Genomic DNA, 16,939 nt, shown 5'->3' on the forward strand with positions numbered 1-16,939 from the left:
ACACAAATGTCCTCTTGACATAGGACAGAATGTTCACAGTTTACTGTGTCACTGCTACTCCATTAGAGTGGTATTACAATTATTTTAGTACTCTGTTGGAGGATTGATTGCTAGACTGCTGTGACACTCTGAAAACCTCTGTGAAAGTGAGCATCCACAGTTATGATGGCAGCAGTCTGAGTTGGCATGGCACCAAGCTGGGCTTGTATGGTGAAGATCTCAATCTGAACTTTCACTGCAGCAGTCGGGCAGTGGGCAGCTCTGATTATGCTACAATAGAGTTTGTGGTATTAGTCATCAGATGTGGGTTCATTACTTGATTATGTGTTTCCATGGAGTTGCCCACTCTTGCACACTAAATATTTGGAGTTATACATTGCCGACCTGAGAAGCAAGTTCTGTGCTAAGTCTTGTGCCAAGGTGGAGCCAGACTACTCTATGCTTCTTGACAGTGGTGATTTTGCAATTCAATCTGTCAGTCCAAGTTGCTGTAGTAACATGTGTATTTACATGCATGTTTTGGTCTGGAGCTAGGAATAGTGATAGTAGCAGCTCCAATCTTCTTTCCATCAGATTATTGGCCAGGAATCTCTCCTGTTCTTATTGTCTGTCTATGGCATGTGTTGGAAGAAATCACAGATTAGTAAGCAACCTGTTTGGCCAAAAAATGAATGTATCATCTTTACGATCAAGCCTTGGGATGGCACTCAAAATTAAAGCTTCTGAGTCAGAGGTTGAGCTAGGGATGTTGTATCAATACGCCATAAGATGTCCTCCCCTTGACCGTGGCATGTGTCTTCACACATATGCCAATGCATCAAGAATTTCATTGTACATGCCATCTTATAGGATTTTGACATCAGGGAAGCTAGTACCTACACGATCATTTCCTGGCTCTAGCTCACTCTTTCCCAGTGACACATTGTGTGAAATTTCACGTCTAAGCTATCCTTCAAAGTGTGAGCAGTGCTGTGGCTGTTAGCGTGAATTTAAATGACAGTGTTTCTTCTTCATTGGTACCTCGGTCCTCAAGAACTTCAGCCTCCTGCACTAGTACCTTAGCAGTTTGCAGTTCTTGTTAATGTGGATACAGAAAACCATTTGGATGGTTAGAGAATCTAACCAGCAGACAAGCATCTGTGAAAATAACCTGGTAATTTAAGTATTTCTGCATTTTTAGTTGCAATAAAAGACAGGGAAGGCGTGATGGAAAGCAATAGAAGAGACATGGTGGTGGTACAAATTAAAAGATTCATATTTACACCATTTGCTGATCATAAATTACAGTAGATTGTGGGCTGAAGAGGAAGCAGAATTTGAAAAGGCAGAATAGACATCTTTGTCCATTCTCAGTGGTACCAACTCTGTCGCTTGCAAATGCCTCAGCAGTAGCTATTCCTCTGATGGCCTGCACCAATTCCTTTATGGAAATAAGCATATGTAGCTGTGTCTGTACGTTCCAGTTAGCTACTGCTGCTGTTGATTGGGGTCCACATTGCCCTGAAAACAGGCAACATTGTTTGTCAGTGAGTGTGGTGCACTGGTTTTGTTGTGCCTGCTAATGTTGAATAGCTGGCAGTGTTTGCTATCTCTGAGATGTCAGTGTATGGGTTGTTATGTATGTGGGGTAGGTTAAGGTCATGATTCTGAGGTATGAAAGATGGATGATAGATATTAGACAAGTTAAGAGCCTGCAATGCATTAATATGTAAAGATGCATTCTACAATCTTTGACCATTCACGTAAGGTTATTAAACTTTTTTCAAAAATTCAATGCAGTCTAGACTTCTGGCATTGGCCGCATTGGTTACTTGCTTCAATTGCCTTCTTGATATTTGTGTGAATGGTTTCCTAGCGCTCGCTATGAGATCTCTCGTCTGTGAAGCTTTTGAATCAAGGACTCCAAGGTGGCATCTCAGAACCTTAGGGCATGAATTTTGGCCTCTTGCCCCACTTGTTTCAGTTCTTTCTGGTCTTCAATTCTTCTTTAACCATTTCCAGCCTCTGCTTCAACAAGAATGCATCCTTCCTTTAAGAGGCACAATTTTGGCTTTTAGTAGTACAGGCTAGCTTTAAATGGTGTTAGCTTTACACAAACTTGGACTTCACTGTTGAGCCATACAGTCAGTCAACAATTCATGTAGCACTGGACTGCATGCTCCAGTCTTCATAATGGAGGAATGCACATGGTAACATGGTTCCAAGAAAGGATATATCAAATTTGAAAATGAGTAACATGCACATACATATATATAAAATCAACTTGCACAATACTTATTGGTAGGTATTTGATGATTCAAACTAAAGAACAATTAGAAGTTGTAAATATTTATGTATATGTTGTAGTTTTATTAATATATCCAAAGTATGAAGTTTTAAAATATCTTATGTTGAACAAACAATTTATTCTACAGTTTTGAGCAATGACTTTAGTCTAACGTTAGTGAGGTTTTTGCTACATGTTGATTACGGTACTCTACATTGAGGAATACAAGTTTATAATTTTAAGTTGGCTTTGTGACAAGTGTTTAATGCTTTTATTTATTAAAAATCAGGTCAAGAATGAGGATTAAGTAATTTTTAAAGAATATTTTGGTGAATATGTAGATGTGATATAAGAAAATGAAATTGTTCCGTATTAGTAAAATATTACAGGAACTTAATCTGTATCAACTGACATAACAATATAGTTTTAAGCACTTTTAGGTGCAGAGGATACGTTCATTTATTATGTCAGAGGTTCATTTATTATGTCCGAGGTTCTTAACAGTTTGGAACTTCAACACAATTGGTCAAAAGTCATCATAACCTGAGGACAAGACTTTTCTTTTACATATTTGGCCAGATTTGTCAGCACATGATGGGTCAAAGGGCCTGCTCCAGTACTATACTGTTCTATGTCCTATCTTGCAGAACACAACTTCAATGCAATAACGCGATAGAACGTCGTACCCAGAAATGCTTTGCAGTGAATTTCAAAATAGAAGTCCAATCAAAGAAATCAGGTGACCTCATAAAGCTTAACATTTCTGTTCAACATCTAAATAGAAGATTTTACTAACTCATTATTTTAATCCTATGCAAAAGCTAGACGGCTAATTCCTATTGTTATTTTTAATAAAGAAAATGGTACACGGACTAATTGTTTGCACCATCACGCTCTCGGAAATATCACTGAAGACAAAGCGAGTTAATCAATGTTATAATTGGAACCTAAAGGTATTATTAGATTGGCGACAGTGAAACAAGGTTAGTTTTGGTTCGCTCTGCAGATTCTCCTTTACTCATATTTGTTACTGCGTTCAAAACGAAATGCGAGTTCTCTTAAATCTTCCATGAGACGAATACTGATCAGAAACTACTTTTGATTTGAAAGTCTTAAACAGATCATTGTAGCTCTGATATGTATGAGCTCATGTTGTTTTCTGCATCTTATACCAGTGTCAAGGGTACCATGCATTTCCTGTACATTATACCACGTCAAAATACTACAGAAGTCGTATTCGAATATACTCGTGTTAACCAATAAACACCAAGAGGAAGTAGAAACCCGTCACCCGCTTCATAAACAACAGATGTGAACACGGCAGGAGCTTGCCATTTCTGCACTTTATGTCAAATAACACAATGACATTCAGAATCAACCTGCTCGTGAAGGTATCACTCATTCAAACCAAGAGAGAGGCATAAAACGAAAGAAATCCCTCCTGCCTTTTATTGCGAGAAAAGTCTTTCTATTATCTGGTCCTTTTCACAGATACTTTCACCCCTATGTTGGTTACACTTGCACAACAGATGCCACAAACAAATCATTTTAGTAATTCATAAACATATGTCTGATTATGCAACACCACGGCAGTACACAATGTCTCCCGTGTGTTCTCCCCATTATCCCATGTTTTTGAGACACTGTGGGCGTTGCTGCGGTATTTCCTTCCACAATGAAATGGCATTCCTCAGGTAAAATTCATTCCGGATCTCATTGTCTAGAACAAAAAAAAATTCCCCTTCATGCAACAAATCGAGACAAAGTACCTGACAAAATCTAGAGATCGTAAGAAGGGCACACTGCTGGAAGCATTCAGTACAGAAATCTAGCAAATTCCCGGTGTCTCTAATACAAAAAAGTTTATATTGCAAATAATAAAATGTTATAAATCGCCTTACAGGCAGTGAGAGTTATTTGAATTCCCCACAGTTGTGTAATTTTATGCACTCTGTTCACCTCAAGCGAATTGCAGTGTTTACCTTCTGAGAGCTGAATGACTGAGTCCAATGATACAAGACGATGCTGTCGCTGCTGTCTTTTTCGTTTTTATCCGAGAACAATCCCGCCTGTTCTGTGGCTGGGGTGCTGCTCTGGTCGCCCTCGTTGATCTTTCCATCGTTTTCTGGGGTTGAGATCGGCCACCAGCTGCAGTTTGAAGCTGGAGAATTCTGAGCCGCCATGACAGAGAGAAAAAAGGGCGAGAATCGAAGGGGGAAAGCATCAACCTCAGCATCAGCACCAGAACCAGAACCAGAAACAGGAAGAGACCCGGCAACCTCCAACCTGTCACATCATTTTAATATGTATTCGATATGGATATACGCGCGTGTGTTATCTTTCTATGTGTGTGTGTGTATATATATATATATTAGATGGGATGGCAAGGTATTCTTCGTTTGAGAGTGATGACTTATAACAATTTACTGTATAGAGTACACCTATCAATGGACTGGTCGAATTGAACATTATAGATTAAGGCATTCAATTGTTTTGTTGAGTTTAGCAGGATTTAACTAAATTGCACGCACACTTGTGGTTATATCTTAGAAATGTGAGGTTGTTTCAGGTGAAAACATCCTACATTTCTGAAATACATGCAGGTTGCTGGGGTTCAACCTATAGCAATGCCTTGTTAGATAACATCTATTGTAAGAATACTTACAAATAATACATATAGTTTTATTATGAGTTTGTATATTCTGGGATGATAAGTTATTGTGTTACTTAAGGTAGTCATTTATCAATAAAGACCAGCAGAGATGATAGAATTTTAGCATCTGTATTTTTGACCTGACGACTACAGTATACAAGCATCCAAATTTTAGAAATTGTTATTGAACTGAAAATATTCTGACGTTAAGAGAAGGTCAAAGACCATACATCAAATGACTTAGTATGTAAACATATTGTCTGGATTTGAATTGAGCAATACCACTCAGGGCCTCTGATATAATCCTTGGTCTTTGCTACTTTAGCTGATAGTTATTTGACCAGTGATATAGCATTAAAATTGATTACAGTACCGATAAGTCACAGAAGCAAAAAAGAAGCCAATGTTCTCTGATTTTGAAGCATTGACTCCTACTGTAAACTTCAGCAAAGGGTGAGATTGGATTCAACTATATAAGGGTTCAAGTTTAAAACAAGTGCCTTCATTTAAAACTAGAGCTTAATTCAGCATATTTCTGAGCTTGCAGATAAAATAATATTATTCCTTGATTGTTGACAACTTTAAATTTTGACTTTGGACCTTCGGGTGACCATCGGACCTTCGGGTGACCATCCTCCAAGGCGGACTTTGGGACAGGCAGCAGCGAAAAGTGGTTGAGCAGAGGCTGATAGCTAAGTTCCATACCCATAGGGAGGGCCTCAACCGGGACCTTGGGTTCATGTCACATTACAGGTGACCACCATTGCACTATACACACACACAGGCACTCCTATATACACACATGCACATGGACACACATATACACAGACACACACACACAGACACTCACACACACTCCCACGCTCACACATGCATCCTCTCAGAGCCTTAGACCACTCTACACTCACGCACACACATATATACTCTCACAGACACTCACAACCCCCCACTCCAGACACACACACACTCCCACACTCACCCATGCACCCCGTCACAGACTTAAGACACTCTACACTCACATACACACACATATACAATCTCTCTCACACTCACAACCCCTCAACCCAGACAGACAGACACACACATACAGACACAAAGACTCACATACACACATATACATATGTTTTGTGGGGTGATTTTGTAATTGCAGACTCACGTTGTACTTTGCTCAGAAACTGCATGAATTTATGTAAAACTCTGTTATCTCATTTTTTTAGATTAGAATCAATCTAAACATCATGGCATAGACAGAGAACACGGGGGGCGAACACCTTCAACGTATTGTTGAGCTAACACCAAGTGTTACAGTTAACCTGAGAATGCAACTTTAAAATAAAAATTTTGTCATTTACACATGAAAGAAGTGAAACTATCATGGTATTCAAACAGATGACAGACTCAACAGACAATCAAGGTATTTTTCAATGTATAGTTTCAGTTACATCACATTGTAAATTTTTGCTATAAATTCTGTGCCTTACAATTGTGTCCTCCACAACCACCTGATGAAGGAGCGGTGCTCCGAAAGCTAGTGCTTCTAATTAAACCTGTTGGACTATAACCTGGTGTTGTGTGATTTTTAACTTTGTACACCCCAGTCTAAAACTGGCATCTCCAAATCATTAAATTTCTGAGTCTGCTATGCTAAAGTTGTCTATCTTGTCTTACCCCGGAAAGCTTAAGTTACTATTAGATAAATACATTCCCTATTTACAGTTTTGGAGTGAAACTTTCAACTTTGGCTTTGTAAAATGACTGACAGTGATCTCACTGCAAAATTTGGTGGTGTTCATTTAACAAAGTTGAAAATTACTAGCACAGTTTCCTGCTTCCTCTTAAAAAGTCAAATGCCTCTCTTTCTGATGATATAACCTTGCATATTTCATCTTATTTTTGGAATTTTTGCTAATTCCAATTTTTGTTTCTCTGTGCCCAGATAAATGGATCTATTTTATAACAAACAATACATTTTAAATGTTCATCTCAGTCCAAAGCTTCTTGGACACCCAAGTTATACTTAAACACATCTTCAGTACTTACAGAAGTCATACTGTGAGCACTTAAATTTTTAATCTTCCGAACATTCCTTCAGATTTATTAAAGGTTATCTGAATCACTTGGAATATGTCTTCCTATTTATCTGCTTGGGGCGTCAAAACTAATTTATGTATTTAATTTTGTAAACTAAAAGCCCCTTTCCGACCAACTTCAGTATCAGACCAATCAAGATGACTCATTGGTCTCAAATCTTTTGGACATATATAAATAACAAAATAAGTGCATTTTAAATATTTCAATGTAAATATATTAACTAACAAATTGGTAAACTTTTAAAATTATCTCTAGCCTTAAGTAATGAATAAAAGAGAATATGATATAGGATGGCCCTCTTTGTAAGTTATCTCAGGTTTATTTTGACTCAAAGACACCATTTCCAATCAACCTTGTCAAACTCTGGGCATCAAGTAGAATAGAGTACTAAAATTCCAGTCTGAGGTAACTATGGTTATAATAGAGGCTGTGGGTCCCAACCCACTGCAGAACTTAACAGTTAGAATGTAGAGCAGATCAGCACAGCACAGAACCAGGCCTTCTAGTCCACCATGTCTGTGCCGATCATGATGCAATTCTAAATCAATCCCATATAGCTGCACATGGTCCATATCCCCTCTATTCTCTGCCTGCTCTTGTGTGTCTCTAAATGGCTCAAACTCAGATATCTAGGTGGTAGAAATATGCTTCTTTTTACCAGCTTCCCTGGCAGTATTTCCAGGCTCCCTTCACCTGTAAAAAAAAACTTGCCTCTTTACACCATCCCCCTCTCATTTTAAGCCTATGTCCCCATATATTTGACATTTCCACCCTGGAAAAAATACTCCAACTGTTCACCGTATCCATGTCTCTCATAATTTTACATACTTCTGTCAGGTCATCCCTCAGCTTCTGAAGGTCTAGGAAAAACAATCCAAGTTTGTCTAAACGCTCCTTATAGTCAAAAAGTGTGGTGCTGGAAAAACACAGCCAGTCTGGCAGCATCCAAGGAGGGGGAGAGTTGACATTTCAAGTGAAAGCTCTTCATCAGGATTCCTGTGCTTTTACAGCACCACACTTTCTGACTCTGATCTCCAGCATCTGCAGTCCTCACTTTCTCCTAACCTCTCCTTATAGTTAATTTGCTCCAATCCATGTAACATCCTGGTGAACCTCTTTTGCACTCGTTCCAAAGCCTCCTATAGTGTGGCAACCAGAACTACACACAATACTCCAAATGTGGCTTAACCAAAGTTTTATACAGCTACACAGTGACTATCCTCCAAAAGTACTTCATTGGTTGTTGAGAACTTTGGGGATGTCCTAAGTTTGTTAAGCATTGTATATAAATACAATCCTTTTTAATTCTGTCTGTTTTGCTGAAGCTCAGCGCTAATGTTAAGAATATCATGTTAGATGCTTTCCTTCAGCCGTGATATCCTCTCATTGTCAGGATATTTTCTTTTTATTATATAGGCATCAAGATAAAGAATCACGTCTTGGAGGAGGGACCAGAAAGCAAATATCTTTGGCACCATAGCTCAGTATGTGTCCAAATCTTCAACAGAATATAGAAAGTAAAAGAGACAAAAAGCTGAAAAGGTATGTTAGAGTGCAAAGTCCTGTTAGAATGCAGTTAATTTAAAAGTCATTAGTAGAAGTCTCTTGTGGGTTTAAACAAAGAGGATTATTTGTTCACAGACACCCTAAAAGATCTAACATTACATCAGTTACACATCATACACTCAAGAAAGATACAAATGAAAGAAGGCACTTTATTAGTAATAACACCCAAGGAGTAGGTAAGAGTTCATGTGTCTTCGAGAATTCAGTGAAGAAGGGAACTTTTCTTACTCTGGAATTGTAGTTGGCTATGTTTAGATGGTTGGAATCAGATCTAGTTTAACTATAAAATTTCTTCACAGTAAAATCTGTTCAGAAGGACATGTAGATAGTCAATGGTGGCTGATTTAATAGGAGGTTCAATTACTTTACAGGTGAAATTGGTGAATTTGTAGTAAGGCTGGAGGCATTGTTAAAAGATGTATAGGCTTCAAAGTTATAGAGTCATAGAGGCATACAATACGGAAACAGATGCTTTGGTCCAACTTATCTGCACTGACCAGACACCCCAATCTCACCTAGTTCCACTAGGCCTCCAATGCTCCAGGGCAAAAAGCCCCAGCCTATTCAGCCTCCCCCTATAACTCAAAGTCATTAGTTTCAGCAACATCCTTGTCAATCTTTTCTGTGTCCTCTCAAGTTTAACAACATCCTTCCTATAGAAGGGCGACCATAATTGAATGTAATATTTTCACCATTGTAGTGGCCTCACCAATGTCCTGCAACATGACATCCCAACTCCTTTACTCAATGTTCTGACCAATGAAGGAAAGCATGCCAATTGCCTTCTTCATCACCCTGTCTACCTGTGGTTCCACTTTCAAGAAACTATTCACCTGCAACCCTAGGTCCCTTTGTTCAGCACAGGGCCCTACCAAGTCCAATCTTGATTTGCCTTACCAAATTGCAACATCACCTTTATCTAAATCTGCCACTTCTTGGCCCATTGGCCCATCTGATCAAGGTCCCTGTGATAATCTTCTTCACTGTCCACTGTATTACCTATTTTGGTGTCATCTGCAAACTTACTAATCATACTCCTAAATTCACAGCCAAATCATTTATATAAATAATAGGACCCTTCATTTCTCCCTATAATCAGTGTAGTTTGTTTTAGAAAAGATTGATGTGCATGTTACCAAAGCCTAGACAGGCTTCCTTTGTTACATTACAAATATGAAGTCACGTCAGGGTCAAACTAATTTTTGAGGGCTCCTCTTGTGGGGTACCTTTTGATTTGGTGAAGGTACATTTTGATTTTCAGGAGCTACCTTTTTCATTCTCACTAATTTCTTTATTAGTGGGATCAGTCATATAGTAACATGGTCAGCTGTTATTTGTGTTAATGTATAGAGTATGTACACTTACCTAGCAACAGATTTCAAAGAATTCATCACTATCCTCAATAATTAACAAACCAATTAAACATAAATTCACAAGACATAAAGAAGGCAATAATTTCCAAGAAAGGACTAAACTTACATTGCCAAAAGGCAACAAGCATTAGTTAACAATTTCTTTTTCAAAATAATTGTTGTGCACTTCTATACACAATATGACATCACTCAAAACACAGTTTGCAGTCTGGTTAATTCACAGTTAATGCATTTCATCATATATTTACAAAGTTGTAATGTATTATCTAAGCAGTTACAATGATAACTACATTCTTGCCCACAGAATAGCTCCTGAATGTATGCAGCTTTATAGAAAAACAACATTCATTTGCAAAACACAGTTCTTTGTTTTATATCAATTCACTATCTCAGTGATTTCAAATTTTAAGAGTTGCTTATTCGGTGAATGTTCCTTTACTGATAACTTTGAAACTATTTTCTCTTTGTAGCCTCCCCTTTCTTGATCCTTTGCAATCGCCCTCTCTTTTCCACACTCTTACTATCTCCATCTCTTGCAATACCTCTTGCAGACTCCAATCTTCTCACCTCCAACATCTCTTTGCAGTTGCCCTGACCACTCCAAAAATCCTATGCTGCCTCCTCATCATCAATAGCCCACTTGAGGCTTTTCCATCTCTGCTAACCACCCAGCAGCCTTCTCATCACGCCTTACCCCCCTTCTGAACCCTTCCCCCCAACTCTCACAATGTCTGTTACAGCCTTGCCATCCCACCAAACCCTTTGTGGTCTCCTTCCAACCCGTTTGAGCCAATCCTCTTGTCTTACTTCCTACTCATTGAAGTCCTCATCTCCCCCAACTCTCTTGCAGAAATTATTTCTCCTGAGGTAATTGGTTTCCTGAACTAAACACTTCCTTCTTCGGAACTGATACCTTGAACCTTGGGTGCTGAAGTCAAAACTAAACTAAGAACCTCAATATGTTTACTCTGTCCTAAACTCAACAATATAAACATGTATTCATTAACACTAAAGAAGTTCCCATAGGAACTTGACTGTCTTTACATGCTTTCCTAAACTTGATGCATTTAGATCACTGTCCAAGTGACATTCTAGCTTGTTTAAAAAACAAAATTCATAGGAATGATCCATATCTTTCTGCCTCTATTTTTAAATACAAATCCAAAATGTGTATTATGCATCTTTGACTACAATAGTAACATTTGAAGGTATGAAATTGTTTTGCAGAATGTTCCTGACTCTCCAATAGATACTTCATTTATTTCAGAAGATTTTACATTTCTTCACAGCTCTCAAACCTGGTGGAATTTTAATGGGCTTCCAAGAGCTTGCACCACCAGATGAAAATGGTGTATGGGGGTTATATCTGATTTTGCCTCCCATTTAAAATATAGAACCTGACCTTAGCAGGGATGTTTTGAAGACTAGGTATTTCTAGCCCACTATAAAAGCTGAAAGGTGATGATGTGGTTCACCTCCATCGCCCCTCCCCCTAGTCCCTCCTCCCTACCCTTTATCTTAGCCTGCTTGGCTCTCTCTCTCTCTTATTCCTGATGAAGGGCTTATGCTCGAAACGTCGAATTCTCTATTCCTGAGATGCTGCCTGGCCTGCTGTGCTTTGACCAGCAACACATTTGCAGCTGTGATCTCCAGCATCTGCAGACCTCATTTTTTACTCGAAGATTTTAACCTACTGCGAATCCTCTTACAAGGATGCCTTCCTTGAAGAAGCTCTCTTCCTCCCTCTACAAGGATCCCACCTCCATCGCCCCTCCCCCTAGTCCCTCCTCCCTACCCTTTATCTTAGCCTGCTTGGCTCTCTCTCTCTCTTATTCCTGATGAAGGGCTTATGCTCGAAACGTCGAATTCTCTATTCCTGAGATGCTGCCTGGCCTGCTGTGCTTTGACCAGCAACACATTTGCAGCTGTGATCTCCAGCATCTGCAGACCTCATTTTTTACTCGAAGATTTTAACCTACTGCGAATCCTCTTACAAGGATGCCTTCCTTGAAGAAGCTCTCTTCCTCCCTCTACAAGGATCCCACCTCCATCGCCCCTCCCCCTAGTCCCTCCTCCCTACCCTTTATCTTAGCCTGCTTGGCTCTCTCTCTCTCTCTTATTCCTGATGAAGGGCTTATGCTCGAAACGTCGAATTCTCTATTCCTGAGATGCTGCCTGGCCTGCTGTGCTTTGACCAGCAACACATTTGCAGCTGTGATCTCCAGCATCTGCAGACCTCATTTTTTACTCGAAGATTTTAACCTACTGCGAATCCTCTTACAAGGATGCCTTCCTTGAAGAAGCTCTCTTCCTCCCTCTACAAGGATCCCACCTCCATCGCCCCTCCCCCTAGTCCCTCCTCCCTACCCTTTATCTTAGCCTGCTTGGCTCTCTCTCTCTCTTATTCCTGATGAAGGGCTTATGCTCGAAACGTCGAATTCTCTATTCCTGAGATGCTGCCTGGCCTGCTGTGCTTTGACCAGCAACACATTTGCAGCTGTGATCTCCAGCATCTGCAGACCTCATTTTTTACACGAAGATTTTAACCTACTGCGAATCCTCTTACAAGGATGCCTTCCTTGAAGAAGCTCTCTTCCTCCCTCTACAAGGATCCCACCTCCATCGCCCCTCCCCCTAGTCCCTCCTCCCTACCCTTTATCTTAGCCTGCTTGGCTCTCTCTCTCTCTTATTCCTGATGAAGGGCTTATGCTCGAAACGTCGAATTCTCTATTCCTGAGATGCTGCCTGGCCTGCTGTGCTTTGACCAGCAACACATTTGCAGCTGTGATCTCCAGCATCTGCAGACCTCATTTTTTACTCGAAGATTTTAACCTACTGCGAATCCTCTTACAAGGATGCCTTCCTTGAAGAAGCTCTCTTCCTCCCTCTACAAGGATCCCACCTCCATCGCCCCTCCCCCTAGTCCCTCCTCCCTACCCTTTATCTTAGCCTGCTTGGCTCTCTCTCTCTCTTATTCCTGATGAAGGGCTTATGCTCGAAACGTCGAATTCTCTATTCCTGAGATGCTGCCTGGCCTGCTGTGCTTTGACCAGCAACACATTTGCAGCTGTGATCTCCAGCATCTGCAGACCTCATTTTTTACTCGAAGATTTTAACCTACTGCGAATCCTCTTACAAGGATGCCTTCCTTGAAGAAGCTCTCTTCCTCCCTCTACAAGGATCCCACCTCCATCGCCCCTCCCCCTAGTCCCTCCTCCCTACCCTTTATCTTAGCCTGCTTGGCTCTCTCTCTCTCTTATTCCTGATGAAGGGCTTATGCTCGAAACGTCGAATTCTCTATTCCTGAGATGCTGCCTGGCCTGCTGTGCTTTGACCAGCAACACATTTGCAGCTGTGATCTCCAGCATCTGCAGACCTCATTTTTTACTCGATGTGGTTCAGGAATCCAGTGGGAAAGAAAGTGTGGTCATTCATGCACCAAAATGCAGCTCCATGCCTGGATAGATATTCAACACCTGAAGAGAAAAAAATCTCCGTTAGGTACAGAGTCATAGAGATGTACAGCATGGAAACAGACCCTTCAGTCCAACTCGTCCATGCCCAACCTAATCTGGTTCCATTTGCCAGCACCCATCCCATATCCCTCCAAACCCTTCCTATTTATATGCCCATCCTGATGCCTTTTAAATGTTGCAATTGTTCCAGCCTCCACCACTTCCTCTAGCAGCTAATTCCATACATGCATCACACTGCATGAAAACGTTACCCCTGAGGTCTTTTTTATATCATTTCCCTCTCACCCTAAACCCATGCCCTCTAGTTCTGCACTCCCCCACCCCAGGGAAAAGACTTTGTCTATTTATCCTATTCATGCCCCTCAGGATTTCATAAACCTCTATAAGGTCACCTTTCAGCCTCTGACACTCCAGGGAAAACAGCCCCTTCCTATGCAACCCCTCCTTAAAGGTTAAATCCTTCAACCCTGGCAACATCCTTGTAAATCTTTTCTGAACCCTTTCAAGTTTCCCAACATCCTTCCAATAGGAAGGGATCCAGAATTGCATGCAATATTCCAAAAATGGCCTAACCAACATCCTGTACAGCTGCAACATGACCTCACAACTCCTGTTCTCAATACTCTTTCCAATAAAGGAAAGCATACCAAACATCTTTTTCACCATCCTATTTACCTTTGAAGGAGTTATGAACCTGATCTCCAAGGCCTCGTTGTTCAGCAACATTCCCGAGGACCTTACCATTAAATGTATAAGTCCTGCTAAGATTTGCTTTCCCAAAATGCAACATCTCGTATTTATCTAAATTAAACTCCATCTGCCACTCCTCAGCCCATTGGCCAACCTGAACAAGATCCCATTGTAATTGGAGGTTACACCTCCAATTTTGGTGTCATCTGCAAACTTACTAACTATACCTTCTATGTTCATATCCAAATCATTTATATAACATATGGCGTACTGGCTTTTATTGGTAGAGGAATTGAGTTACGGAGTCCTGAGGTAATGTTGCAGCTGTATAAGATTCTGGTGCGGCCTCATCTGGAGTATTGTGTGCAGTTTTCGTCGCCATCCTATAGGAAGGATGTGGAGGCACTGGAACGGGTGCAGAGGAGGTTTACCAGGATGTTGCCTGGTATGGTAGGAAGATCATATGAGGAAAGGCTGAGGCACTTGGGGCTGTTTTCATTGGAGAAAAGAAGGTTTAGGGGTAACTTGATAGAGGTGTACAAGATGATTAGGGGTTTAGATAGGGTTGACCATGAGAACCTTTTTCCACGTATGGAGTCAGCTATTACGAGGGGACATAGCTTTAAATTAAGGGGTGGTAGGTATAGGACTGATGTTAGGGGCAGATTCTTTACTCAGCGAGTCGTGAGTTCATGGAATGCCCTGCCAGTAACAGTGGTGGACTCTCCCTCTTTATGGGCATTTAAACAGCCATTGGATAGGCATATGGAGGAAAGTGAGCTAGTGTAGGTTAGGTGGGCTTGGATCGGTGTAACATCGAGGGCCGAAGGGCCTGTACTGCGCTGTATTTTTCTATGTTCTATGTTCTATAAATGATGGAAAGCAGTGGACCCAGCACCAATCCTTGTGGTACTTCACTGATCACAGGCCTCCAGTCTGAAAACCAACCCTCCATCACCACCCTCTGTCTTCTATATGGAAAGGATTAGAAATGAGAAAAGCGAAATGACACCACAGAGAATGATCATAGGCTTGATGTGCTGAATGGCCTCCTCCTATGCTACAGCTGACCTACTGTTCTATTATTCTGGATAATTAAGCCTATTCTTCCATTTTTTTCTGACAAGAAGCTTCTTACCTACTGTTAACAGACTTTTGAATGGATCCGTTGAATGTTAAAAATCACACAACATCAAGTTATCGTCTAACAGGTTTATTTGGAAGCACCAGTTTTCACAGCATTGCTCCTTCATCAATCACCTGATGAAGGCGCAGCACTCTGAAAGCTAGTGCTTCCAAATAAACATGCTGGACTATAGCCTGGTGCTGTGTGATTTTTAACTTTATCCACTCCAGTCCAACACCGGCACCTCCACATCCTGTTTAGTGTTAATATTTAACCCTCAATGCACCTTCTCAGCAGCTGTAACATTGTATCCTACACTTTGTTCTGTTATCCTGATGCACTTATATAATATGATCTGCCTGTAGAGAACGTAAAACAATATTTTTCACTGTACCTCGGTACTTGACAGTAATAAGTCAAATCAAATCAAACCTTTCCAAAATACGATATAGAATTTGCTTTCAATTAATTTAGTCTCTTACATAAAACGAACAACTACAGGTTAAATTTTCAAGAAGAAGAAAAAAATGAAATATTTTCTTTGTCCATAGTTGACTGTAAATTGAAGCATATCAATAACATCAACAGGAACAACAATTAAAAATAAGAATCTGTGAATGTTGGAAATTTGAAGTAAAATCAGAAACAGCTGGAAATATACTATAAATGTTATGAACTGCAGATTTGTTATTTGAAATTTAATCTGCAACAAATGGGAATTTGGACTGCTTCATTGCAGAGGATTAATCAGATGTTTTATAAATCTTGAAGGAAAGTGGAACTGTGTCGTTATTTTGTATTTCAATAGTTTTGCGAGACACATGACAAAAACCAGGTGTTTTGGAAAATACAACATAATAGCCCAGCAACAGGGTTTGGATGGTTTAAGCACAGTTATCACAGACTTGAGGAGCAGTTGAGACACAAACTTCCAAAACGTCTGCAGCAGGTGAAGTTGCTCTCTTTCACTCTCTCTCTCACTTTGAAAATGGAAAAGAAATAACACTCAAAGACTCTGCCAAAAAACAAAACTTCTAATTAAAGCCAAGATATAGGTCCAGATGACCAGCAACCAAATTGATGATTGCTACAGTCAACAACAAAGTGACATCATCATAAAAGCCCAAAAAATATTTATAAGAAAGTTTCCTCATTCCCTTTTTGGTTTGGATTTTGATGCAGAGACTCTGTTCCTTTTTAACTATGTCTTCCACCCATGATAATCTGAAAAAGACTGTTTGTCCACGTGTCTATTCTACTTGTGTTTGAAAGTCTGTACTTGGATTTAAAGGTGATATAGTTTAACTCCACTTATTAGTAAATAACAATCTGTGTTTTTTACATATTAGTGATTAAGTTTGTTATAAGCCGAGAATGGGTTTCTTTTATCTGACACAGTTATTAATTATTAGGCTGGTCACATTTCACATTGATAACTGGTGGAACAATAGAACTTGCACTATTTTCACCAGTTTGTGGCAACATCTGTTCATATCAGTTTGTTTTCATTTGAATTCCACTTTCATTTTAGGTGTAGACCCTTCCTCAGAAACTGACAGAACCTTTTCACTCTGTAAATTCTGATTAACAGATGATACAAAATCTAGATTCCAGAGCATGCCCATATTGAGACATGATATCATTCCAGTGTGCTCACTTAATGATGTCAACAATGGGACCACACAAACAGCTCTGTGG

General features: G+C 40.0%; 1 protein-coding gene across 5 annotated transcripts in view; it reads right to left on the minus strand.

Moving 5' to 3' along the window:
- gdap1l1 (ganglioside induced differentiation associated protein 1-like 1) overlaps positions 1–4,449 on the minus strand; it is a 62,987-nt gene extending 58,538 nt beyond the window's left edge. For all 5 annotated transcript variants that reach the window (XM_060836031.1, XM_060836033.1, XM_060836029.1 and 2 more), the window contains exon 1: positions 4,249–4,449. In XM_060836031.1, coding sequence (XP_060692014.1) covers positions 4,249–4,449 — 201 coding nt within the window. The remainder of the gene's footprint in view (positions 1–4,248) is intronic.
- Positions 4,450–16,939: the final 12,490 nt, after the last annotated feature.

Source organism: Hemiscyllium ocellatum, chromosome 15, assembly GCF_020745735.1.
Source record: "Hemiscyllium ocellatum isolate sHemOce1 chromosome 15, sHemOce1.pat.X.cur, whole genome shotgun sequence".
Taxonomy (NCBI): domain Eukaryota; kingdom Metazoa; phylum Chordata; class Chondrichthyes; order Orectolobiformes; family Hemiscylliidae; genus Hemiscyllium; species Hemiscyllium ocellatum.